Source organism: Hoplias malabaricus, chromosome 8 (assembly GCF_029633855.1).
Source record: "Hoplias malabaricus isolate fHopMal1 chromosome 8, fHopMal1.hap1, whole genome shotgun sequence".
NCBI classification, from domain to species: Eukaryota; Metazoa; Chordata; class Actinopteri; order Characiformes; family Erythrinidae; genus Hoplias; species Hoplias malabaricus.
Window position 1 is genome coordinate 31,709,859 of NC_089807.1, and position 27,702 is coordinate 31,737,560.

Below are 27,702 nucleotides of genomic sequence, written 5' to 3' on the forward strand. Positions count from 1 at the left end.
GCCAAACTAGTCATGCGTCAGAGTAAAACAGGTGTGGGACTTCATTACCCACAAGCCCCCTCGCTCACGTACATGCTCAGTATGACGGTTAAAATTGTTGACAAAAGTCACCCGCGGTGAAGTTGGATTTGAACAGCGTTTAGTGTCCTCGTCATGATCGGTAAGCAATGACTATGCTCATTTGATTAGTTTATTTGTGTATTTCTCGTGTTCTGTTAGTTGTTCGTCCTCAATGCTGAACACTGAGCCTCATTTGGCTTTTCACTCGCCTACAACATTCCATGGCATTTCTCAAATTCAATGAAGCCTTATCGTGTCGACTACAGTAAATCTGGAATAACATTTAGCGACAAAACGTATCAAATGCCACTGTAAAATCCTGAAGCTGTTATGGGACAGTGTGACATTTCGCATCGTTTGTTCTCGCGAGAATTTGATGAAAGAGCTACTAGCTCGCCTCAGTTCACGGACACGAGGGTGTCATAGTCATGTCAGAATTTTATGACCACCTACATTAACTGTCCGTTTCCTCAGCTCTACTGACCATATAGGAGCATTTTGTAGTCCTAGTTGCAGACTGCAGTCCATTTGTTGCACTGCATATTTGTTTACCCGCCACCACAGAGCAGGTATTTGGCTTGTGGATTATTCTCAGTGCTGCAGTGACACTGACGTGGGTGTAGTGGTGGTATTTGTTGCAATGGTACGAGTGGATCAGACACAGCAGTGCTGCTAGAGTTAAACTCCTCAGTGTCCCTGTTGGACTAAGAATATCCAGCCAAAGGTGTCATATACCCACTGGCGAAAGACTAGAGTATATCCGAGTGAGCATGTGTGAATAGAGCCACTAATATTTCAGAGTATCTCATGCACAAGCTGCGCAAACCTAAAACATGCAGAACATTTTCAGCTGTGAGAATGCATCTAAAACAAAATCTCCTGTGCACTACATGTGTTAAAAGAACTTCTGACTTTACATATTCAAGGTGGACTCTCAAGGTTGCCCAGTGAGTGGAAACAATGATTACATGCGTTGTGGTGGTCTTGTGGGCTTCCTCACCATTTGAATAACAAAGTGAAAGGGTGAAACAATGCATGTAGTGCAATATAAAGGAGACAAATCAGTAATTGTAGAACTACATAGTGGAGCCTCCAAATTCAGTGGAGCGGAGGGAATGGACAGTGAGTATAGAAACAAGGAGAGGGTCAGTATATTCTGATATGACTGTGTAGGAGACAACAACAATGATCAAGATGAACAAGTTACATCTATCAGATTTTAGATTAGAAGACAATTGTTCTGGTAGTCTGTGAGCCTGGTTCCTTAGATACATTATAATGCTATAGACCCTCCTTCTGTGTGAGAGATTAGGCTGTGCCATATAATGGTGCACCCATAGCTGACAAACGTGTTCAGCTCTACACACAAAGCTTGTATCATTTGCAGAGAAAAACGTTGCCATTAGGATTGTATGGGGCAGAGGTAAATGAGTTTAAGGTCACAGTGCCCAATTATAAGTGTTGGCTAGAGGGGTATATAACCCCCAACGCTGGGCTGTGGAGCAATGGAACTCCATTATCTGGAGTGATGTAGAGCCCCATCTGCTTTTGAGATTAGCTGGAGTGGCAGTTTTGATCATCCAACATCAGAACTTGACATCAGGCTTAATAGAAAGGAACCAGCTCCACACCGTCCAGTGGCTCGAAGGGTTTAAAATGGTGAATTGATGTCCAGTACATGTTCACACCTGAGGCAAAGAGATCTGCAGCAGCCTGCTGTATCTCCCAGACCTGACGGACCAGTTGAGCGGGGTGTGGGGGGGCTTCCATTCCCTTTAAAGGGGTTTCCCCCAGAGAGGAAAATCCACTTCCATGTTCATGTGCTGTCTGACCTAGGACATCTTGGTAAGGTGACAAGAGATGTGCTAAAGCCCAGTGCTGGAAGTTTCTCATCCTAAACAAGGCCAAGGGGAACCACTGAGAACGTGGATGCCATAAAGCCCAATAGGTAGAGACATGTCCTGAATTGGACTGAACATTTGATACAAAAGAGAAAATCTCTGGGCTTATCTGGGCTCAATTGTCTGAAATAGAGAAATGGCTGCCATTAATAAATATGATAAATTCTGATTCAAATACTAATGGCAGCTATTTAGCTCCATACGGACAGGAAACCTCCCAAAAATGTCTCAAAACAAACTGTTAGGCAATTACATGTCAAATATGCTGAAATGTGCACTAATGTCTATATCACAGCATAGTCTGACACATGTTTCCAAAATCCAAACGCATGTTGGTAGTAGTAGTGGTAGTTGGAATCAAGATGCATTTGTCTGCTCCTGAAACATAAAACCCAGTGTGCAAGTGTATATTTCACTGGGCTAATTGGAAGGGCCACTCCTGAGATCGGAGAGCCTATCCCTGCCTTAGGAGCTGCAGACTCTGAAGAAGACATATTGATTGTGTCTTTTGAGTGTGTCGGATGCGTCAGTTCGGGGTTCGCTGATCCCTGCGAGACAGGGATTTGGTCTGAGGGAGCTGACTGGCGCTTGTCTGAGAAAATGAGAATGAATCGAGCAGCTCGGCTTCGGCCGAGGGCTACACATCCTCCGCAACGCCGACATTATCTTTCCCAATGATCTTGTCACAAAAACCTGATTTCATATTGAGTCAGCCTCTTAGTGCATTTAGTGGATGACGGAGCAAATCCATTTACTAAGAGTTTCCTAAACATTCCACAAAATTGGGTCATCAACAGAAGTGTGAGTTTCTACAGTCAATTTTGCGGTGTATAATACACTTGCACCAATAAGCGTGTTGATGACACCATGGGGTGTTAAAATGTCTGCATCAGCTTTTAGGGATTTGCTGGTAGTTGGTTCATTTGTGCTTCAGAGTTTGGATGTTTGAGCTCACATTGTGTTGGGAAAATAAAGTGCTTGTTGAGATTTTCCCTGCTGGACAGCAGCAGTCAGGCAACGCACTATAAGAAGACAGGTTGCTTATGAAAGCTTTTGGAGGGATGCCACAGTGATAATTCAGCTTTTCTTTAGTGAATTAGCTCAGTGTCAAAGCATTTTCTCTCTGAGATTTCTCAGAACAAATACATGTCGGTATAAAAAGACCCATATCGTGAGAATTTCATAAATTTTTATAATATCTGGAAAAGGAGGAGAGCTCTGATGCTGCTAAGTGTACTCCACTTGACTGCATCAGTGGTATACTCCAATCATACTGTCCAGTGCGTACTCTTCTTTCCTCAAGCCTACACTTGCCTGAGGTCCCACCTTTTAAGCTAAGCACCATTGGGAAAAACAGCATTTTGTTTGACAGGTCCAAAGCTGTGAAGTAGTCTTCCTAATGAACTGTAGACGGTTTTTAAAACCAGACTTAAAACTCATCTTTTTAAACTAGCATATGGATGAGATTTTTAAAAAATCTTTAATCTATTTTGTTTACCTCTTTCATTATTTATTTTACGGTGTCCTTGGGTGTCTTGAAAGGCGCTTTTTAAATAAAATGTTATTATAATGAAGTGAAGCCTAGAGAGGTATAAAACCTCCCAGTATTAGGCTGTGGAGTGGTGTATCTGTATTTTCTGGAGTGTTAGGACACATCCAAAACCTTTGGGATGAGCTGAAGAGGCATATTTTAATACGAATCATTCATAATTAGAACTAAGAATCAGAGGGTGGCACGGTGGTGCAGCAGGTAGTGTCACACTCACAGCTCCAGGGACCTGGAGGTTGTGGGTTCAAGTCCCGCTCCGGGTTACTGTCTGTGAGGAGTCGGTGTGTTCTCCCCGTGTCCCCGTGGGTTTCCTCCGGGTGCTCCGGTTTCCTCCCACAGTCCAAAAACACACGTTGGTAGGTGGATTGGTGACTAAAAAGTGTCCATAGGTGTGTGTGAGAGTGTGTGTTACCCTGTGATGGACTGGCGCCCCCTCCAGGATGTTTTCTTGCGCCCAGTTATTCCAGGCAGGCTCCGGACCCACCGTGACCCTGAACTGGAGAAGAGGTTACAGATAATTAATGCAAGAATGTACAATCATAAAACACCAGTACTTGACCTAACCTCCATAGTGACATTTAAGCTGAATACAATAATATACTCACTGCAGTGTCCAAACATCTAGTTTGAAGCCTTTTTAAAATAGTAGAGATTATGCAGCAAAGAGGGACAATCACCCTTAAACACACTTAATACCCGAGGATTCACAAGAAACTTGAAATGAGCAGAGTACAGTAGAGTACAAAGGTAACAGCTTAGCATGTAACTCCTGAACTGTTTACAGTGTCATGAAAAAATATAGCTTTGTGTTACACTGTGATTCAACCTCAAAACGTAGCCTTAAAAGCGACGTTCACAATTGTTAAAAAAATACCTATTTACATAAGATATACAGAAGAGGTTTTTTAACCCTTTTTTCCCTCCAGAGGAAATTTTTCTTGGGGCCACTCAAAAAAAAACAAAACAAACAAAAAAAAAACTCTCCAGTCAGTTTTTGCGTACTAGAAACCGTTCTAGCGGAATCATTGGGTGCAAGGCAGGAACACACCCTGGAGGGGGCGCCAGTCCTTCACAGGGCAACACACACACATTCACTCACACCTACGGACACTTTTGAGTCGCCAATCCACCTACCAATGTGTGTTTTTGGACTGTGGGAGGACACCGGAGCACCCGGAGGAAACCCACGGGGAGAACACACCAACTCCTCACAGACAGTCACCCGGAGCAGGAATAGAACCCACAATCTCCAGGTCCCTGGAGCTGTGTGACTGTGACACTTCCTGCTGCACTACCGTGCCACCCTCCTAGTGTCAGTAAACAAGTAAAAATAAAATAAAATAAAAAATTAACCAAAGTGACTTGGTCAGGAATGTTAGGTGTTCTTTCTCAGTTCACAGCAAAGAAATGACTGAGAGGGACCTCCAAATGTTGAAAATCATGAAAGGAGTTTAGGATATTGCTTTATTCTTTCTCCAAAAGTGGGTAATATTGACATATTTTTGCTGTTTTACATTATTTTAGTGGTTGGAATCCACTCTAAATTCATGAGTGCTTACTTCCTGAAAGTATTCTTTTCCCCACGTAGATAAAGCGTCATGTGTTTTTGTAATTTAATGGCTTTCCATCTCAGTGCAGTGTTTACATTCTTGCTTCTTACTGAAAAATTCGGTTCCACCTTAAATGGTCCAGAAATGATTTTCCTTGCAGGCACACCTTGACAATTTATCAGGTCATGTGGAATATAAATTAGACACTGTAGTTTTACATCTGTAGTTTTAAATACCATCATCATTATTAATGCTACCTCTGTTAGCTAACAGCTCCCTGTGGAGTCCAACAAATTAAACACTGTGTGTTAGGATAGATATAAGGATGGGTGCTTGGTATTTTCTCCAACACTGATATAAAGCTTTCCCAGAAAAATCTGGTAATGCAGCAAAGAGGGTGGGGTGGAGGGGGCACTCCATATTAATACCCCTGATTCCAGAACAGCAGATAGTCGCAAACTTTCAGCAAAGTCATTATTAGACTTTAATATGCAATTATTCAGTACACCTCATCAAATTAAAGTGATTCTGTTTTTGTGAGCTGTAGTTAGCTGAGGAGTACAATTACCAAGCCACAGAATTACAAATTGCAGACATTTCACAGCGCGTGTGGGGAGCTAATGCCTGTTGTTTCCAATAGATCTGCTGTGAGTGTTCTGATGAATCACACACCAGCATGTGGTCTGAGAAATAGGCAGTTGTTTTTGTCAAACTCCTGCAGGCCTACATCTACCCATGCGTTTAGTCATAAGTCATATTGCTATATGTAGCTGTATATTTGCTCTCAATATTCCCATATGCCACCCTACAGCTAGTGCTCACATGCTGGAAAACAAGAAAAAAATTCTAATTCTTTCTGTTAACATTTCTAGGGGGGGGGACCCTAACTGATTTACTTTATTGGTTTTCTTTATCTGAAGCTTCTTTAAATTTTTAAAGAGTTTTTTTTCTGTCTCTCATGTCATTCTTTAAAGATCACGTCCATGAAATGCACTTTCAAACCATGTAGTAAACTGGACAGTGATGATACTCACATACATTCAGTGCAATAAAGCAGAGCAGACTGATTGCTTCTTCTGTTTTAAACTGTTGTTCTTTGTTAATCACCTATTTGAGTTGCTACAGTGTTATGTTAAGAATCTTATTTTGATTGATGCTGCACGTTGGTGATGGTTGAGGCGACTTCCTAATGTTCCAAAGAATTTGAAAAACATTGAGTGTCTAGAAAATGTGTTATTATTCAGCATTAATTCATATTTCTGGTCTGCCAAAAACGTGTAGCTGTTTGGTTAGTTTAAAAAATGCTCAGAAGGGTAATCTGATCAAACAAATCAATAATAAGAGCTTACTGATCCAAACCGTGCTCTGTATTAACTCAACCATAAATATAAAGCATTTTGCAATGGTCAAACATTGGCGCATTCAAACATAAATAAAGCTTTGTGCATAATTTTATATAGTGACTGAAATATGCTGAGCATGTTGTGTCTTCATTTTTCCCCACAATAAAGGTTTCCACATTTTATTTACTTTTTCAGTGTGCTTCCCCATGAATGTATCTGTACTGGGGTTAATTCCACTTACGATAACTGTAACATGGGCTACTGAAAATGAAAAGGCTCTCCAGTGGCACTTATATTAAAATGTTTTAGGGATGAGAAGTAGCCGCTACATAGCATAGTAAACAGGTCTAGCTTTTGTTATAAATCTTACATCTTTTTGACAGAAATATTAAAGAAATATTTGTTTTGAACATCCCTGCCCTAATACAATTCAATTCGTGCTCATCAGACTGTGGCTAAATTATTTGATTATATAATTCAGAGAGCAAGATCTAATACACTGTATTGCAGTCTGTTTTAAGTCCTGAGGTTTCTTTCTACTGTTGAGACCTGCAGCGCAGTAGTGGAGTGACAGTGGATATCTGCCCAAAGTGGAAGTGATCTGCAGGGTCAGGCAGGTCTGCTCATGAACTACGAGATTGAAAGAGAGACACACACAGAGGGGGAGAGAGGGAGACAGACGCCAGCGCACTCTTGGGACAGGAGCATGTGGGGACAGGATTATTTACTCGCTGTGTTTGGAGTCCAAGGAGAGAATAAATTGCTATTGATTTTTTGGCCCGTTGCAGCTAAGTGTCTTTCCTGCCTTTGGAGTAACTGTGGGCTAAGAATAATTTTCTTTAATATGTATCCACATTTGTCTTGGCCCTTTTACTCCGTGCTTGCACCAGGCACTTGTTGGTATTCAGCCCTAGTGAACAGCAGCGCACGCTGAAATCAGCATTTCCTCTTTAAGCCGGTGGCTTTGGGGTGAGGGACAGGTTAGGGCAGGGCTTGTGTGGAGGCCCAGCTCATGTTATGGATCTGAGATGCTGTGAAGGTGAGAGGAGGGAGGCTGCAAGGATGAGCAATATGGCATAAGATTCAAAAAGATGTGAAAGACAGGAGTACTGTGAAGATATGCACCCTTTGTTATGGTACAGTGTCAGAAGGTAGTATTAGAACTTTCGGTAACACTTTTTAATACAGCCTGCATTTTACAGTGCACTTTTCCCATACATACTGTGTATTTTCCCTATACTTACAATGTAACATGCAGCATGGCAGAATGTACTGTCCTGGTACTTACAGTGATTTCTCCTCAAGAATCTGTAAATATTACTCAGCTCTTCCTATTTGCACTAAAATATCTGTATAATGAGCAACAAGAGGGCAACAGCTGGGGACTACTTCCTTTTGATTTCCCATGTTTATATTACTTACAATGCAACTTCCATTTTGTTTCTTACACACACACATATACGTGTGTTTGTGTGTGATTATTATACAATATTAATTAGAATTGTTATATTGGCCTGCACACAGAGGAATTTGTTCTCTGGATTTAACCCAGTCTGTGCAGTGAAACCCTAGCCATGGTACACAAGGAGCAGTTGTGGGTTAGGTGCCTTGCTCAAGATCACTTCAGTCATGACCTGCCAGCTCCTTAAAGTTATAAGCCCAGTTCCCTAACCACCAGGGAACTTCCACTACAGGCCCAGTTAGCTAGGGTGGCCAGACGTCCTCTTTTACTCTTTTTTTAGACTTAAAAAAATGTCCGGGCAGAATTTCACAAACGTCTGGGATTTTGTTTTTCTAGAGCTTACATAGAATTTGGAGAAGCGTTTTCATTCACAAACTTGTCCTGCCTTCCCCTACTCCGTTTGGTTCGCTTGACTGAGAAGGGGGTGTGGTGAAGTAGCCTAAAATCTTCGGATTGGACGGTCTGACTGTAGAGCTACCGTTATTGGTTGATAACCTTCTCTGTAAACATTTAATTGGTCAGTCTGCACGTTAGTAGTCGTCCATCTCAGATCTGGTCACCCTACAGTTAGCATAGCCCCGTTGTGCTAATCCACACAGGTCCAGACTTATGAGGCCAGTTTGGGTTTGCTCTCAGCTCACAGCTCACAGTTGCAACGCGCATGCACATGTAGGAACGGTTAATTCAGCCGTATTTCACAGAGAGAACTTAAGCCACTACAGTGTCTGTTGATAATTCAGACATATTTCACACTTCAGTTCCTGAACTAAATTTGAAACAGTTCCGTGGTGACTAAACGTCCTCTTTTCCCTGAACAACTACTCTTTTTGGGACCTAAAAAATGCGTCCTAAATCGAAAATAATTTCTAAATCGTCAAAAATTTTGCTGTCTGCAGACTTTCGCTCGTCCCGTTTTTTGCCATAAGCCTTATATCCTTCATTGATATGTTCACTTCGGTGACGTTGTTGAAAGGTGAGCAGAAGGCACGAGGGTTGAAGATTTCAAGGGGTCAGAGTGTTGAGAGATGAATTGGGAAACACTCGTCGCTTCAGCGCTGTAGGTCCACCATGCACCGCGGTGAGGAGCTCAGGAGTGTTTTACTGGAGCCTCGAACAGAAATGTGTTGAACGTTGTTGAGGTAATATTTATCCTAGTCTCTTCTTTACGTTTGGAGAATGTTTCTGTGACTCAGCCTTTTGTTTTCTATTATGTACTTAACAAACAGAAAGTCATCTTGTCTGTCCCTATAACGACACAAATACACGGACACATCTCACCGCTACTGACTTTCTGACGAGTAAATTACACCTGCACAGCTTTTTGTTTAACTTTATATGAAAACGGACAGAATCTCGGGATTATTAAAGCCAGAACATCAGAGCGAGGTGTTACTCAAAATAAAAGAGGCTGTGAATTTGTTACTCAGACCCTTATAGAAATATAAGTCAGTAATAAAAATCTAGTTCCCAGCGATGCCCTGTTCCTTTATCAAGTATAGATTACTTGGTTGATAAAATGTTAAGGTGCTTGGTTTTAGAAATGTTAAATGTTAAAATGTTTTCTTGTTGCTTTCTGGTAATCGAGTTGCTTTAATGTCATCTCAACACTCCTTCAGTTTTGTAGCTTTGTATGAACAGAAAATAACAGGCTTTCCATGATCATACACACACTGTCAGCAACTGACGAGATTTAACTGTTTTATAGTTTATTATTTATTATTATTTTAAACAAAGACATTGATATGAAGCACTAAAGCTTCTCCAGACCTTCCAATGACAAGCATATGTATTTTGGGCTTTCCTGTTTCTGAAATGCCAGAAACACCTCTGTGACAATGGCTATATTGCTAATGGTGGGCTTGCCTTTCTCTTTGTTCTTGTTTGTTAATGTTCCAAACAGAACTATGTCCATGTGGAAATTAGACTGGAAAGGTAAGGCTACACTCTTTGCTTTGTAGTTCTACAATTACAGACAGTAGTCTACATGTTGCTCTGCATACTTATTTATAATCCACATTTCACCCTGCTCTTCAATGGTCAGGAACTCCACAGAGTAAGTATGATTTGGATGATGGATCATTCTCAGTGCCTCAGTAACACTGACGTGGTTGTAATTTGTTAGTGTTGCGCTGGTACAAGTGGATCAGACACAGCAGGGCTTCTAGAGTTTTTAAAGCCCTTGGTGTCAATGCTGGACTTAGAATACTCCCCCAAAACAACCAAAAAAAAAAAAAAAATGCAGCCAACAGTATCCTATCGGTGGGGTCCTATCATGACAGATGGATTACTAGAGGATGACCAATACAAACTGTGCAGCAGTAGATGAGCTACTCTTTCTAGCTTTACATCTACAAGGTGGACCAATGAGATAGGTGTTTCTAACAGAGTGGACTGTGAGTGAACACGGTGTTTAAAAACTCAAGCAGCACTGCGTTATCTGATCCAATCACAAACCAGCACAACACACACTACTACACCAGCACCACTTTAGTCTAACTGCAGCGCTGAGAATGATCCACCACCCAAATCATACCTGCTCTGTGGTGTTCCTGTGTCAGTCATGACCAATGAAGAACAGGGTGAAAGAGGGATAAGGTATGCAGAGCAACAGGCTAACTACAGTCATTGTAGAAGTACAGAGTGTGCCTGTATGGTCAGTGGAGCTGATAAAATGGACATTGAGTGTAGATGCAAGGTCAGTTTTCCAAATGCGGTGATCATTCAGTGTATGACTGACTTTATTATAATGTACTGCCTGCTGAGAAAATGTCAGCTGCATAGATGTGCTCAAAAGGTAGGAGTCATTTTTAATAACGTGGTCTGTATATTTATTATTTATGGCATTTATAAGAAACGATAAATGTGTATGCAGAGCAGTGGTCCAAAGATCTGCTAAGACTGGCAGATAGGATGTGATCTACACTCATGTATTATATGATCGGCATGGTTAAAGGACCTTTTAGTGGTTCGGTCTGTCTTCAGTGAACTGGAAACTTTGTACAAGACACAGTTCATCTCTCAGTTAACATGATGTACATGTCATGTCACATGAATGGTCATCCTTGAACTGTTAAAGCATTTCCCTGACCAGTGGCTACATGGCAAATTCAAGAAAGATAGAAGTGACATGGAGATATGTTACCTGCCTGCTAGGGGATAATGCGAGGATTCAACAATCATTTTAATCACACATCAATATTCAGTGACTCCTTTGGTTCTTTATCTATCAGAAGACCGATGCGTCTTTTCAGTCATATTTCCGTTTATTGGGTTCACCTGAGGCACAAGGAAAAAAAAAGAGACCTTGAGAAATCGGGGCTTTGGCACATGCTGGCAGAAAGGAAATTGGTGTGTCAATCACAAGTTTTCATATCTCCAAGCTGGCTGTCATGAGAATGAGAGAAATGGATGGAGAAAGGGGAAATGGGGGGGAAAAAAGGCTAGCAATAAATAGAGAAGTGTGGAGAAAACGAGTGAAGGAGACTGATACTCCACTGGACTGTGTGAGTATGGCTTCCTAATTACAGCAGAATACACTACAGCCACTATGTAATGGAGCAGGATAATGAGTGTATTACTGCCAGTCAGAATTACTGATAGTGTTGAATAAGCGCTTAAGGGGGAAGGCGCTGTTGCTTCCTCTTGCCGTCCGTCCTTTGGTCACCTTGAAGGGTTTACAAGTTCACATCACTCTCCGATAGCGCTGGTTCAGAAGTGTGGCTTTAACAGAGTGTCAGCTCTTAAAGTAGCTACAAATTAGATTTGAACAGAAAAAGGAAAATCATTAAATAAATTGAAAAATCGTTTAAAATCCACTTAGTTATCTTCATTGATTTCAAACACTAAATGAGAAACATCAATCACGTGTAACCTTGGCAGTCACTAGGACTGCTGGTCACTGCAATGGCTGGGAATGACATAGCTGGGTTGGCGTTGCGAATGAAAGGGTTGAAATGTTAAAAGGGCGATCTTGAGAGCTGATTTTTTTTTTTTATGCAGTGGAAATATTTAATGAATCCTCCTGTGTTTAACCCAGTCTCAGTCTGCTGCATATGTAGCGAACAGTTATTTAAGATGAGTGATATTGTCAGTGTTTCCCTCTGCCTGAGACACTTCTAATAGAAGCCAGTAGACACATACTGCAGGAACTTTCCACTGGGGTTCTGTTCTGAGCAGGTTTTTAGTAAGTTTGTCTACGTACGAGTAAATTATTGTCTGTGGTAATTGATTTTATGCTCCAGATGCGTCTGATAGAGACTAGACTGAAAAATGTTTGGAGTGTTCTGTTAACGCATACCTTATTGTGTCACTGAAATGGTGGCTGTACCAGAAATATTAGTTTTATCATTTTTCACAGATGTTAACAGATGATGGCTGGCCTTGGAGAACAGAAGACCTGTCATTTTGAGGCCCTAAGTTTTCCTGAGGTGGGCTGTAAAGAGCTCTCAGCATCTGGCCAGTGATCATCAGGTGACTAGCTTGCAAGTGAACGACCTTGAATAATATTTAAGACTCAACCAATGTGCTCAAGTAATGAAATATTTAAGAAGCACAGTGGCACTGGATTGTGGTGTTTTGCATTTGAAGAGGTGAATGAATTTGTAATGATAAGCCAATATCAAAGGTAAAGAGAAATTGCATTAGCCTTAGAAAAAAGACTTTAATATCCATACTAAGGAATGGAATGGAGCTTATATTGTTCTGTAGTGAAGTACTCAAAGTGTTGCAGCTAGAAACAGTAGTTTTCCAGTGCAGCTCCTGTTGAGAACAAGTGGTGCAAAGTGCTCGGGATTACTCAGAATTTTAATGCCTATGCAAATGTCCCTTTTTTTTTTCTTTTTTATTGTTTGGAATTGCTCCCACAGGCAGGAAATCTGCATCCACCTGATAGAGCATACCTGTAAAACCAGCTGAGAGCTTGTGAGTACTGGCGTGTCTCAAATGCCCCTGCTGGTTTTTGACTGCACCCCAAGGACCCCAATCCTATTCTTTGAGCACCTCACTTTGATCCATTTTCCCTGAATTAATGTTTTATTGTTTAGTCAATGATTAGACTCGCGAATAATTTCACGGTTCAGTTGCACCGGCGAATGAATAGCCACCTGAAACGCACTGGGCGCTTTCTTCGGATGCCTCACTTTATAATTAAAACCTGAGGATGGGGCCTGGAAAACAAATTCTGCCTGAAATTGGAATTGGTTACACAGGCTCTCATGCAAATATATGCCGGAGGCACCTTCAGTCGCGGTAAGGGGTGGGGGAGGCAGCAGGACGCAGGTGAGGAGACGGCCGTAAAAGAAAAGGAAATGGGAAGCAAATCTAGTGCATCTTAAAGATCGAGGGGAATGAATGCCGCTCTTTTCCAGAGATATAAGCTTCTAGGCAATGAAAACTAGCAATTCATTTCCTATATGGCCTGTTTGAGTTCGCACATATGCCACTTGGGTTTAAAAGATGCCCCTGGAGTACGGTTATGTAAACGAATCCTGTGAAATGATGGCTTCAGTTGCTTCTGTAATTTGGTCTGTTTCTTTCACAGGCAGAAATTCGTCTTCTGATCTACAGTTAGTACTTTAATTAAGAAAGCTATAGAATAGGGTCAGAAAAAAGTGAGCTTAACTTGTCTGTGCCTTGTGAGTGTTTGGGGAAAGGTAATTGTGTATGCTGTGTGGCATGATTCATTTGTGTCACTTTTATTACAGCAGACGCACTTTATATATTCAGATGCAGTTTAGTGACAGTACTTCTAACTCATAGATAACAGTGCAGTGCAGACACTCTCCAGACATCATTTCGGGAGTGTAGCAATACAAATGATTTCACATTTGCTGCTGTGACAAGTTAAATCTTTATAACATCATGACGTGTATTTTAACTACCGTCGTAACTACAAGTTAATAATTTATGAATGCAAGTTAATGCCAGTGTAAGAGGATTTGGAGTAGCTGTACCGGTCTGCTTTTTATAACTTGTTAAAAAGGGTTTTAAATGGTTCTGCTAAATGGAGAATTACAATGTTTTAAATGGCAGTCATGAACTTTAAAGAGTATCTTGCCAAGAGTGGGCAATGCAGAAAAAAAATATGTGACAATGCTGCTAGACATTTTCGCAGTTGTCTGAGGCTTGATAATGATGGAACTGACAGATAGCCTCATTACAGTGTCAGAAAGAATGATAATACAGATATCATTTTGTATACCAACGGGGAAAAAAACAATGTAAATATGCCATCATTTTGAACTACACCAATTGAAATATACTACTGTTTTGAACACAAAATATATTCATAATTACACCACATATTTAATGTTTTAGAAAAGAAAGCAGGGTGCATGATTATAATTGCAATGAAATATGGTGGATTTTTCCCCCTAAACTAAAGGTTGTGAAGCTGTACCCTTGAAGGTATCACCTCAGTAATGAGGGCTCACCACCTCAGTAACAGGAATATCATTTTCCTGAGAGTGTAGTGCCACCACTGGTATTTTTTTTTTACAAAAGCTAATTAAAATTCCTTCTTTTTCTAATGACTCATGCAGTTGTTTAATATTTTTAAAAAGCTGATGATATAAACTACTAATGTAATGAAAATAATGATAAAAAAGGTGAAATTTTCCACCTTTATATTTAGCCATGTACTTCTTTTAGCATTACAGTAAAATGTCTTTCTTTTTCTCCTGCACTGCTCTCTCTCTCTCTCTCTCTCTAGTCTTCTGGAGCTTATGCTTTTGGGATTTGGTGGCTTGTGGTCAGCCATGTGTTAACGTCCTGCTCTGTTGCCACTCTCAGGTGGACCGGGCTCTAGGCCACAGGCCACCAGACTGGTGCTTAATTAGCATTGTTAATGATCCGCCTTTGTGCCTTTTCTGAGTCTCTGACGAACCTGCAACACGCTGAAAAGCACTGTAAACCAAACCCGGCAGCACTGTTTGTATCACCTGTCAGTTTATCGGCTCAGTGAAAAATATCTCCATTTAACCTCCTACAGTGGGGATTCAGTAAAGCCTGGACGTCAGTAGAAATCAGCGATGAGTAACGTGCACCGTGGAGCAAGGGTAACATTGACTTGAACATTGTAGGGATTGAACAGGATTTACTATAGAAAGAAATAGTTAGCTATATATAGGGGTAGGTGGTATCCACATGTTTCTTACCGTCTTTCTGTATCAAAATATTAACATGGCATACAATATTACAGTGGGCAGGGGGTGGGGGGTGCGCTGTTGAGCTGTGTGAACCTCATATCTGTGAGTGTGGGTCGAGTGAAAGGTTTTCGGCGATGTGCAGTTCAGTCAGTGTCCTAAGAAGAACATGTAACTCCATATTTGTAGATTTTTAGTTTTCCACAGAGTGTGAATATTACATGATAAATGGACCAATAAAAATACTCAAAAATCATTTTACATTGACCTATTTTGAAAGTTTAGAAGGTTTTTTTCCTTCTCCTGTAAAGTTACTATTCTTCTATGTACAGTGAAAATTAGGGCTGTGCCATATCGTATCATTCGCAATAATATTGTCATAATGTTTAAAACGATTTTAAAAAGTCTATCATGATATCGTCATATCCTAACATGTTTACCTAATGATGTCATGCAATTAGCCATACTATGGCATACATTCTTTATATGAGTCATTTAGGCACAATAGACTACGGTGGAAAGTGGCTCTGAATGATTGAAATTATATTTGAAATAAAATAAATCTAAACTCTAATAAATAAAACCATTTAATACTTTTCATATGTATTACACATATTTAATATAATGAATATTAATATAACTTTTTTTTTGTTGCAATAGTGTGTTTTTGAAATTAATAAAAGTATTTTTCATTGATTCGTCATATCGCCAAGGATGCCGTTATCGTGAAAATATCATAAAATACCGTGATATTATTTTAGGGCCATATCGCCCACCCCTAGTGACAATATGCAGTATTTTATAGGCAAATGTTCATAATCATAATGAACAGTTTGTGAGTGTTATATGGCTTTGGTATATTAATGGCAAGTATGTAATGCACCAATCCCTCATGTACTATTAGCCTGTGATTGTGGAACATAGTATAGCGGTGGATAACCTTTCCAGACTGTTGTTGCAAGTGATTCCAAGTCAAGCACTGAAGGGTAAAGTGGAGCCTATGGAGCAGCTTCTGTATCACATGACATTCCTCCACAGCTACATATTTCAGCAGTGCTCTTTGCAGGAGAAACTGCGAGCGCTTTGATTGTGCCTGAAGCATGCAATAATAATGCATCGCTGGCGGCTTTTTCTGTAGTTCAGGTCCTACCGGTCTCCGTCTCTTTCCCAGCTATCTATTTACCGCCCTATTTCTCAATGACATTTCTCGTGCTATATAACATACATCACCACCCTTGCACCCTGCTTTCTTTTTATCCTCTCTTCTTTTATGTACTTCTTTCTTCTCCTCCATGAATGCTGGTGGGCCTGCTGAGCGTTCCCCGTGGCCTTTTCTGAGATAGACTCCTCTTGCATGGGATTAATAAGAATGGACAGACACGGGGGGAAATATTTCCTCACGTTGCGGCGGGCTGGTCAACCCTGATGAACTGCGCTCGGCAGAATCAATTTGGCCATTGATCTGCTGGATAATCCTCCACTGGATGGAGATCCTGCAAAAAGCCTACCCCTTTCATTCCTTCCATCAGGGTGCAAGGATGGATGAATATTGCCTTTGGCCCCAAAATGCATCACTTGACGTGTGATGCCTCTTCCCTCCTTAAGCTTAAAATGCATAGGCAAGGTGCTAGGGCCTTATCAAAGTATTTGCTCTCCTAATTGCTCATACTGAGTTCTGGAATTGAGGAATCAATCTTCTTTATTGTTATGGTGGAGGAAATTTAGAGCCTATGGACTTGACAGTATTTTAAGGCGCTTTTTTCCAGCCCTGGAGGGGGTTTTATTGCTAATCAATGGCTGAAAGACTGGTGTGGGCACAGTGGAAGCTAGTCGGCAATGTCAGCCAATGTTGTGAAAGCAGCGTCTTTGGAGTTTTTTTTTATTTTATTAATGTATCTGGTCCAAGGTCACCTTTTCATCTGCATCTATAAGGTACAGTGCACAGCTCTATCTACACATTCATGTTCTCATTCCACCTTTGTTACAGCCACTCCTCCAAGGTTACCCTTTAAGTTCTCTCTCTCTCTCTCTCTATCTCTATCTCTCTCTCGCACTTACGCATTCTGTCTTCAGAAGTTTTTCAATACCTACTTAAAGTCAATGTATATGATTAAGGAGAACTACAGTTCCAACAGAAAAACAAACTCACCTCTGGCATTTGTGCTTTTTCATGAGGTCCGCCGTCTAATACTACACAAGATAAAAAAGCAAAAAACTTACATCTAATAGTGTATGTTTGTGTAAGAAGATGACTGTAGTTTGTTCTTGAGCCTGTGAGCTTTCATTTACTGTTTGAATTACCTCAGAAGCTCATTTGTAACTCAAGCCGTTTAGTTTGGTAGCGTACTCCTGTGTGTGTTACTTTTATGAAAAAAAACTTTTTACTGTGTGTGTTACTTTTATCTACCGAGTCCATTGCACCTTAAGTAATGAGACTTGCAGCATCTGTGAAACAGGAAAAAAACAAGTCAATGTAACCCACGTATGGAGCAGTAATAGAGCAACAACAACATCCTCTTTGAGGCCCTTCAATGTCTGGATGTCTGTCCATCGTCCATACACTGATGCCATTTTTGGGCCGTGCAACAGAGGGAGATGGCACCAGAGACACGCACAGCTGGGGCCAGTGACAGAGACACTGAAGGAACAACAGCAGGAACACCCCTGTTGCTAATGGGCTGGATTAGTCTTGTGGTGTTTTGTCCAAGCCAATTAGTTTGTTTCTCATTTACTGAGCCAGTGGTCATTACCAACACTGGAGCTTTTTATCACAGACTGAAGAGATAGTTCATGGTGAGAAATCAACCACCAAACCTTCAAAAACAGTTGAGTCACTGTAGTCAGGCATCGAGTAAAACACTGATCCTTCCCACATTCTGATCTACTATTAGTATCTTCTTGTCTGTTTGAAACAATAGCCTGAGCAAGCAGAAGTACCCTTGATCTACTGAAAATTATAAAATCTCTACCCTAAATTAATCAAAGGCAATCAAATCTTGATGGTGCCAAATGATGCCAATAGAGTCAGCTCACTAGGTTTCGAGACACAGTGTCTCTCTCTCTCTCTCTCTGCCTCCCTTACTCTCTTCCTCCACTCTGTCTGGCTCCAGCCTTAAGGAGTCCCCAGACCCATTTTCTCTCCGATGCTGCAGCAGAGAATTAAGCCAATCTGTCTTCATATTACCGCCTGTGTGCGGCCTAGATTGATCTGGCCGTCTGCCACTCCGGTCCGACACAAATCATTGGCTCGCCATGACACCCCGCCACCCCCTCTTTTGATTGACAGCGCACCGCTGCGTCTTTCCTGCTCCCTTTTCTTCTCTGTGCTCTCTTGGAATTACTGTCAGGGGATGTTATCTGTAAATAACGCACTTTTCATTATACGCAGAGTATATTGAGACCAGCTGAATGTTTTCCCCTTTTCTTGCTGCTCCTGAGAAGCTGAATAGACTATATTTTTTCTTGCTGAATTGAAAAGGGTGGTTAGTGCCACTGTTGCATATTCTGGAGGTAGAAATGCACCGATACACCTTTGCACCTGTGAGAAGGGGGACACACACATACACACATGTATTTGTGATTTGTGGGGACATTGCATAGATTTCCATTCATTGTGTGGAGTCTTTCCATTGTTTTTTTCAGTACATACAATAATTCTAACATGCATCTAAATAAATATACAGTGCAGATGTAAATCAGTGTTCTTTTTTCTTGTTTACTAAACTGGAAGTTCCACAAGATCAGCACCATATGAAGTCAGTATGTACCTACAACAAAACTGTTTTGCTTTTATTGAAACATTGGATGATAGTGTATTTATCTATACAATAGATCATTCCTTCATTATCTGTAATCGCTGATCCAGATCAGGGTCGCTGAGGGTCCGTAGTCAATCATTTTCTGGAAGGGGCACAGTCCTTCGCAGGGTGACACACACTCATACATTCACACATACACCTACCAATGTGTGTTTTTGGACCGTGGGAGGAAACCGGAGCAGCCAGAGGAAACCCACGCGGACACAGGGAGAACACACCAAGCTCCTCACAGACAGTCACCCGGAGCCGGACTCAAACACAACCTCCAGGTCCCTGCAGCCGTGCGACTGCGACACTACCTGCTGCACCACCGTGCCGCCCTACATAATTATTGCCATCATTTATTGTCACAAGTTTAATCCTAAACCTAACCCTCATTCATCAAAAAGAAATGGCTTTCTCCAATGAACCATGAAGATATATGTAGATCGCATACAAAGTCAGAAAATGCATGTTCTGAAACGTATAAATGCAGACACATGGTTGACATTTGGGTGTTATGTCAGGGGTGCCAGCTATCTCAGGTGTATGATGTACTTGAGTACAAGGTATACATCATAAAGTAGAATTACCTATGTTTTTCAAAGACACGGTAAAACTGTATTGTACTTTAATTATGGATGAGACACCAGGCAAGGCATCATATGCTGTTGTTCCACGTGCATTTGAACAGCACCATACTTTCCTATGCTTTGTACCATCAATTTCTGGAAATGGAATTAACGGTGGACATGGCCTACTCTTGATGTAGTTCATACGCTTTGTAAGGGCATCAACTGGATCCCTGCAGCTTTTAAAAACACCCATTTGACTCCATAAATTTCTTGTTGATTTTACATTTTTTTTGTGTTGTTACGTTCTGTAGTCAAAGCAGACTATTAACTCCTTTACCAAGACAGCACCACATCACCAGGTGACCATGAGGCCGCCCTGAATGGAGTTCAATCACAACACTCCTAAGAATCCTTCGCCTAGAGTTGACTCTGGCTCACAGACAAGGGAATCAAAGAATCGAGTTTTTTGGAACCTTGACTTTTTATTTTTTAGACAAGCGAGACCAACGTAGTAAATAAACCCAGTGATTTATAACAAGATAAATAAACAGCTGTAAAATCACATTAACTTTGAAGATATAAACGAGGGAGCAGCGCAGGTGTCTAAAGTTCACTCAAACGAAGTGTGGATTTGACATGGGATTCAGCTTGTGTGGACTTGACATTAAAAATGTTGACTATGCGCAGACACATACACCCACAGTCTCTCTCTCTCTCGCTCGCTCGCTCGCTCTCTCTTATTCACTGTCCTCTGATTTGATTCCCCACACTGCTCACTCTCTCTATGCTCAATTTCCTCATGACAAACATTCATGTTGGAGATGCGTGAGTATTCCCGCTGTCACGCTTCAATGAATCTAAGACATGCTGTGGCTAGCTAAACAGCACAGTAATGTCTCCTGACTTTGGGTCAGTGTACTGTGCTCGCAGTCCTCAACGCTGGCTACTGAAAGCAACATAAGTAACAGAAGACAGAGAGAAATTCATCTCTGCCCAGAAATTCATCTTCTGCCCAAGAGACATGACGAGCTTGTGTATCCCTGTGGGAGACGCGAAGCACAAGCAATGCCAGATCCCTCCTCTAAATACCAGTGTTGGATTGGGTCAGGGGCTTATCACTTGTATGTGGTCACTGTGGAAACACACCATTACATTCTTTACCTCGTGTGCGAATGAGGTGATGTCAGAAATTAATTCCATTACATTAATTCATATTTTGTTGTTGGTCTGGAGATTACGGCAGCAATAATGAGGAAATTCATAATGGAAGTATCTTAACAATACAACAGTAATAAACCACATTAGGCTGTGTTTTGTCTTCTCTATTAGACTGACTGGGTAATCCTTGGGGTTGCAGGCAGTAGTTAGGGTCATGCTCCTGTTACAGTAGCCTCTGAGTGCTGGGTAATCCGGCCTGCCGTTTCCCGCTGATTGCATTCTGTCACTTGTGTTCTGGCTGAAGGAAAACTCCGGCAATCCAGGCACGTCGAGACCCCCTCGCCAACCTGACTCCTGGTGTGATGAAACATGACAAAGGCGGAATTTACTCATTTGTTATCCTCCTGGAAGGGAGACAAAACAATGAGGGAGATTATGGAAATCGGCGCGACAGCAAACATCACCCCCAGCCCAAACTGACACCAGCTCAGCACACTGCCTCAGGTTGATACCGGCTTATCTTCCTCCTAACTGTCAATGGAGACATTAGCCTGCTATTATTGCTCTTATTAGCACAACTGCAGAGAATGGAAGTGAGCCACTAGTCGTTCTAATATTAGCACCTTCTCGCGGTGATGGGAATTGTAAGCGGCAGTAATATAGAGCTTTCTGTGAGAGCTGTACAGTTGGAGGTGCTGATATGGAATGGCTAAAATTTACCAATGCACTTGATTCCCCAAGCCCAAGGAGAGTTGGTTTTTATTGCTCACAATATTACACTCGTTGACGTCTCTCTCTCTCTGCCATGTTTTTCTTTCTCATGCTCCTCTCATGGTTATGATTTAGTTGTATTTTTTGTCCACTTTTGATTCAAGTGTCATTTGCCTGCGCAGGCGCTTGATGGAGCGCCTTTATTGGGGAATGTCACGCTTTAACAACAAGCAATCACTCAACTCCCTCTTCAGAGCCGGAACAGGAACTATGGCTTTTGTCATTTAGCCCAGTAGCAATCAGTACATGCTCAACCCCCCCCCCCCCCCCCCCCCCGCTTTAAGTCAACAATATCAGCAGATGCAATTTCCTGGAAGAGAGCCGTGCTTCAATGATGTTGAGTGTGAACGACTAAGTTGCTCCGAATGGTTTTTTTTTTCTCTTCCTTTCATGGGTTGAATGTCTGAATTTCTAAAAGACAGACTGGAAGAAGGCGAGAAGGTTATTTACTCAGACTGCTTTGTGTACATCAAGCCGTTCTTCTTATCAGTTGTTCTATCGAAGTAAATATTTACCCAGACCAGATTAGGTACGAGTGAGGAGAATGCAGCCCCCTTCCGTCCGCCTGCTTCTCTTCATAATACGATATTTGATTGAGGGGATTTTTTTTTTTTTTCAGATCAGCCATTTTCCAGTTCTGAATTTATCTCCATGCCTCGGGGGCCTCTGCAAAGGTTGACTCATTTCAATTAAAATAATAAGCAGTGGCGATAACAGTATGTGGAAAAAATACTTCTGCACCAAAATCGCAGTCATCTTAATGAAGGGGTTTGGGGATTTGCAGGAAGTGACTGTACGGGCTGAATGTTAAAGTCCGTCTCTTTGTCTCGGCTGTCACCTGTCTCTCTCTCGCTTTCTCTCTAACTCATTCTATCTCAAGCCTCTGTCCTCTGTCTCTCCTCCACTCCTTTTTATTTTTCCACATTTTCTTATGCACTCCTCCATATCTGCTGGTGTTTTGCATTTGCTATCGCTTAACCCTCCCACTTCTCCACAGCATCAACCTGTCCAGCTGTGTGCTTTTATAAACCACGTTTACACCACCCCCAGTCCAAATGCATAAGTCACAACCTGAGGGACCTCCAAACACTGATGCTGTGTTTATGAGTACTGTGACAAAAAAGGGTTTATATGGATCAGAGTGGATCAGACACAGCAGTGTTGCTGCATTGTTGGTCCCCCTTGTTGATGTAAAGCTAAAGATGGTAGAGACAATAGCTCATCTCTAGTCCTTTGTCAGTGGTCACTGGATGCAGTTCAGTGCTGGTTGGTTTGTGGACTATTCTCAGTCTAGCAGCACTGCCGTGTCTGATCCACTGGTACCAGCACAACACACACTACATCAGTGCCACTGCAGTACTGAGAATGATCCATCACCCAAGTAATCTGCTCTTTTGAGGTTGACAGGGGGCCATCTACGTATGCAGAGCAACAGGTGGACTACAAAATGCTCCTGTATGTTCAGTGGAGCTGATTAAATGGAAGGGCGGCACGGTGGTGCCGTAGGTAGTGTCGCAGTCACACAGGGGCCTGGAGGTTGTGGGTTCGATTCCCGCTCCGGGTGACTGTCTGCGAGGAGTTGATGTGTTCTCCCCGTGTCCGCGTGGTTTTCGTCCGGGTGCTCCGGTTTCCTCCCACAGTCCAAAAACACACGTTGGTAGGTGGATTGGCGACTCAAAAGTGTCCGTAGGTGTGAGTGAATGTGTGTGTGTGTGTCTGTGTTGCCCCGTGAAGGACTGGCGCCCCCTAAGGGTGTATTCTTGCCTTGCGCCCAATGATTCCAGGTAGGCTCTGGACCCACCGCGACCCTGAACTGGATAAGCGGTTACAGATAATGAATGATTAAATGGACAATGAGTGAAAAAAATGTATTGCGATACTAAAAATGTGTTATTATTATTGTTGTTGTTATTAAGTACATTAATAAACCTCTCTCTCTCTCTCTCTCTCTCAGTGTATGTGCGCTTTAACTCTAGTCATGGTTTCCCGGTGGAAGTAGAGAGGGGGGCGAGTGTGGCTGAACTGAAGGAGGTGGTGGGCCGGCTGGAAGGCGTGGAGCCTGATCAGCTGAGGGTCATTTTCGCTGGACGTGAGCTCCACAGTGACGCCACCCTGCAGGTATCTCCTCTCTTTCTGTCTGTATGTTTGTGTAGCTGTCTGTCTCTGCTGCTGTTCCTCATGCTCTCTGTTTTGATGACAAGGTTACTGTAGACAGGTGAGGTTAGATCATTAAGCATTAACGCCAGGGTCAAATTCAGTGCTGTGCTCCAAAGACAAGCAAGGTTCTCTGCATTCATTCATTCGCAGCATATAAACTCCTCTCTGTTTTCCTCTCTCTCTCTGTCTCTCTCTGTACTTAACCGTCACTCTGCTTTTCCCCTCACTCCTCTCTTCTCTTCTCTTGATCAATCTTTGCCTTTTTCTCTCTTTCTCTCTGTCTGACACTCTTATCTTTCATTTTCTCTACCCACATCCCTCTGTTTTCTCATTCACTCTCTTCAGTTGTTTTTTATTCAACCATTCTCTCTATTTTCTCTCTCTCTCTCTTTCTCTCTCTCTCTATCTCTCTGTCTCTGTCTCACACTCTCAGTGGGGTTCTAACAGGATAAACAGAGCCTAGGGACATCCTGAACTTTAATCCACAGTGCTTCATTAAACCTGACCTTCTTAATTATGCATTAAACCACAAACACACTTACACACTGGAGAAGACTTAGATGCACACACACACACACACACACATGCACTAAGGGGAAAAAATAAAATAAAAATTAAAAAAAAAGTATATATACACAGTTCTAAGGCCCTCTTTCTGCTTGTGTTCATTTAGCATTGCACTCCTGCAGTGCTCCAGTTCTTGGAGATAGACAGTTGTTTTGAAAAGAGGGTTCAGGGCAGGTTCTGGCCAGTGGAGCAGAGCAGATCCCTGGGGTCACCTGCTCAAAACACACTGCAACTCTACTCTGCCCCCTACAGCTCAAACTCTATACATCAGTGAGGTTCAGATATTGAGCCAAACACTAATGGACTCGGACTGTGTCAGAGTCATTCATCATTCGTCTATTCTGCATAGGCTCAGTTTAATATCTAACTTGGCAGTGCACACTTCAGCACTTAATTGAAATAAGCATGTTAAAGCAGTCTAAACAGAGCAGAACTAATTGGCACTTTATTTGTTCAGTAAGCCCGCTACGTGCAGAGGAGCGATGTCCTCTGTAAACACAGCCTCCTACTTACTCTATGGATTATGAGGATTAATACTGGAGTAAATAAGATTTGCACTGATTAAAGCGTGTGTTGTACAGGTGGGTGATTGGATGGATATGAAATGTTTGCCACCAGTGCCAATATGATTTTAAAGGAGCTTAAAATTCTGAGGATCGGCCAGTAGAATATTATATGGTTAAAAAAGTATCATACATCAACAGTGGTGGTTAAATAGGACTGTTTCAGTTCATATGAGCATCGGCCACCAACTGTAAAAGCCATAAATCAGCAGAAATGCAACAATTCTCTTGTGTTACATTTCTCAAACTTGGGTAATACACATTTAATAGTGGGTTCATCGCAATGGAAACAAGGTGTATTTTGCAGAATGCAATAAAATCAATTTTACTGTGAACACCCAAGAAACCCTAAGAAGACAGTCTTGCTATTGTAGGCACACCGTTTACATGAATAAATTACTTGTATTAGCAGTTCACAGGGCTGAAGTGTGTTGTCTTGCCCACACAGCTTTAACAAACCATGTTTGAGTAAAGACAAATTATGGAGGGAAGCTAATGGTGGTATAAATGTTTTAAAAAAGAATAATAATAATAAAAAAAATCATTAAAAAGGGACAACATGGTGGCACAACAGGTAGTGTCGCAGTCACACCTCTGGAGGTTGTGGGTTCAAGTCTCACTCCGGGTGACTGTCTGTGAGGAGTTTGGTGTGTTCTCCCTGTGTCCTTGTGGGTTTCCTCCAGGTGCTCCGGTTTTCTCCCACAGTACAAAAACACATTGGTAGGTGGGTTGGTGACTCCAAAGTGTCCATAGGTGTGAGTGAATCTGTGTGTGTGTGTGTCACCCTGTGAAGGACTGGCGCCCCCTCCAGGGTGTGTTCCTGCCTTGAGCCCAGTGATTCTGGGTTGGCTCCGGACCCACTGCGACCCTGAACTGGATAAGCAGTTACAGACAATGAATGAATAATAAAAAGAAAGAAATGCCTAATCTGTGTGCTTGTTGTCATTTTGCCCATTTGTTACCTTCAGCAGGCCACATCAACAATCCCTGGCTGTACATCCAGCAGTAAAATGAATAACAAACTTAGTCTGAATCATAACCTGTCTATGTTCTGTATATAGTTGCTGTCTAAAGAAAAAAATGTATCTCTTTCATAGTAAGTAAACATACCTTTCAGTGGAAGTCAATGTAAAAAGATGTCCAAGTATTAATGGAGCATTTCTATGGGTCCATTCATCATTAAATATTCACACAATGTGAAAAACAGCTGCTTTGTTCAAACCATGTAGTAAACTAAAAATCAACAAAAACTGAGATACATATTTCTTAGGAAATTGACGATATGTAGAGTTAGTTGTACTCAGTTCTAACTGCTTGTACTCCTGTTCAGTGGAGATGCCAAATAGAAGATTTTTTTTATAAGTTTTTTAACATTGTTTTTATAAAATTTAGATTTTTATCTTAATATTGTATAATATTTATCCAACATTCATTCATTCATTCATTATCTGTAAGTGCTTATCCAGTTCAGGGTCACGGTGGGTCCAGAGCCTACCTGGAATCATTAGCCACAAGGCGGGAATACACCCTGGAGGGGGCACCAGTGCTCCACAGGGCAACACACACTCATTCACTCACACACATTCACTCACACACTCACACCTACGGACACATTTAAGTCACCAATCCACCTACCAACGTGTGTTTTTGGACCGTGGGAGGAAACCAGAGCACACAGAGGAAACCCACGCGGACACGGAGAACACACCAACTCCTCACAGACAGTCACCCGGAGCAGGAATCAAACACACAACCTTCAGGTCCCTGGAGCTGTGTGACTGCGACACTACCTGCTGCACCACCGTGCCGCCTAACGTCCAAAATAATATGTAAAATAATAGTATGATATTGGATATATGGTAGGGCCTGATTCCCCCAGCCTGTGTCATTACTTGATCAGCCATGCCATCAGACTGTTGGACTCCTCTTTACTGCAGAAAAACACTCCCTCACAGATCAGTTTGTCTCCGTTGCTTTATACACTGCTGTGAACAGCGAGCACTGTTTGCAGCTTTTCTGTTGTTTCCGCTGGTTTAACAGTAGCTGAGTGACAGAATAAGGACAGCGGAGAGTGGGTCTGTCTCCAGGGATACTGGACCTATTTCATGTCACGCTCAGTTGACAGGTGATGGTTGGAGATGTACAGCATGGTACAAACATCAGAAGCAACATACATGGCCACAATACACACTCGGTTGTGGACAAAAAGTCTCAGAGAGATGTGTAAGGAGTGGAAGACATGAAGGTGACTTTGTGTTTGTGTGTCTGGGTGTGCACTAAGGTGCATGCAGGTAGCCATAAAATTGGGTTATAGGACATAAAGGACAGTAAAAACAATTGACAGCTTGAGTGAGAAACACTAAAATTCCACAGCAGATCAGCATAGACCTCCACTGTGTGTTCACATTGTTTCAAGCAATCCTCAAGTGGTTTTTGACCTGTAACTGTAGCTGACAGTAATTTAGACACATTTCCCTGCAGAAAAGACTCAAAATATAATTACAGAAGAAGCCAATGGGCAGGTGCTGAAACATCTGCCCATTGGCTTCTGTTATAAGCATGTTGGAGTCAACTGAGAGATGGGAGCTTGAGTCAGTGACTCAAAGTCGACATGCACCAGACTTGCGTGTTTGTTGACTTGCAAATTCACTTAAAGCATTTTATTTAGGGCTAAATAACCACACAAACTAGTTATGTGTGCACCACCAACCTTAAAGAAACACTAGGTAAGATTTGGCATTTTTGCTCCTCAACAGTTGTGGAGTTTACCTCACTTTTACAGCACTGTCCTGAAATTAAGGAGGGGGAGCTGAAGAAGGAATGGTTTCCTACCCTCCTCCAAAAGTTGTATAGTGCAGTTTCTGCAGTGCTGAGCCAGGAGTAGTAAGGACATAAGCACTTTTCTCCCTGTTACAACACAGTGAATCATCACAATGATTTCGAAGCCATAATTTTAAGGTAAAATGTTACACAGGGTTCCTTTGGTTAATGAATGAGATCTGCTTTTTACGTTAGTCTTTGCCTGTCAGGTTCACAACTGTTAAGCACTGTCATGCAATGCCATTCTCTCACAGCTAGAAGCAGTGTCAGCTTTAACATGGCTTCAA

General features: G+C 41.8%; 1 protein-coding gene across 1 annotated transcript in view; it reads left to right on the forward strand.

Moving 5' to 3' along the window:
- The first annotated feature begins 19 nt into the window (after window positions 1-19).
- The window catches only part of prkn (parkin RBR E3 ubiquitin protein ligase), a 118,982-nt gene continuing 91,299 nt past the window's right edge, over window positions 20-27,702 (forward strand). Inside the window, exons 1-2 of the mRNA XM_066679305.1 lie at window positions 20-160; window positions 23,263-23,426. Of these exons, the coding sequence (XP_066535402.1) occupies window positions 154-160; window positions 23,263-23,426 (171 nt within the window). The 5' untranslated portion in view covers window positions 20-153. The remainder of the gene's footprint in view (window positions 161-23,262; window positions 23,427-27,702) is intronic.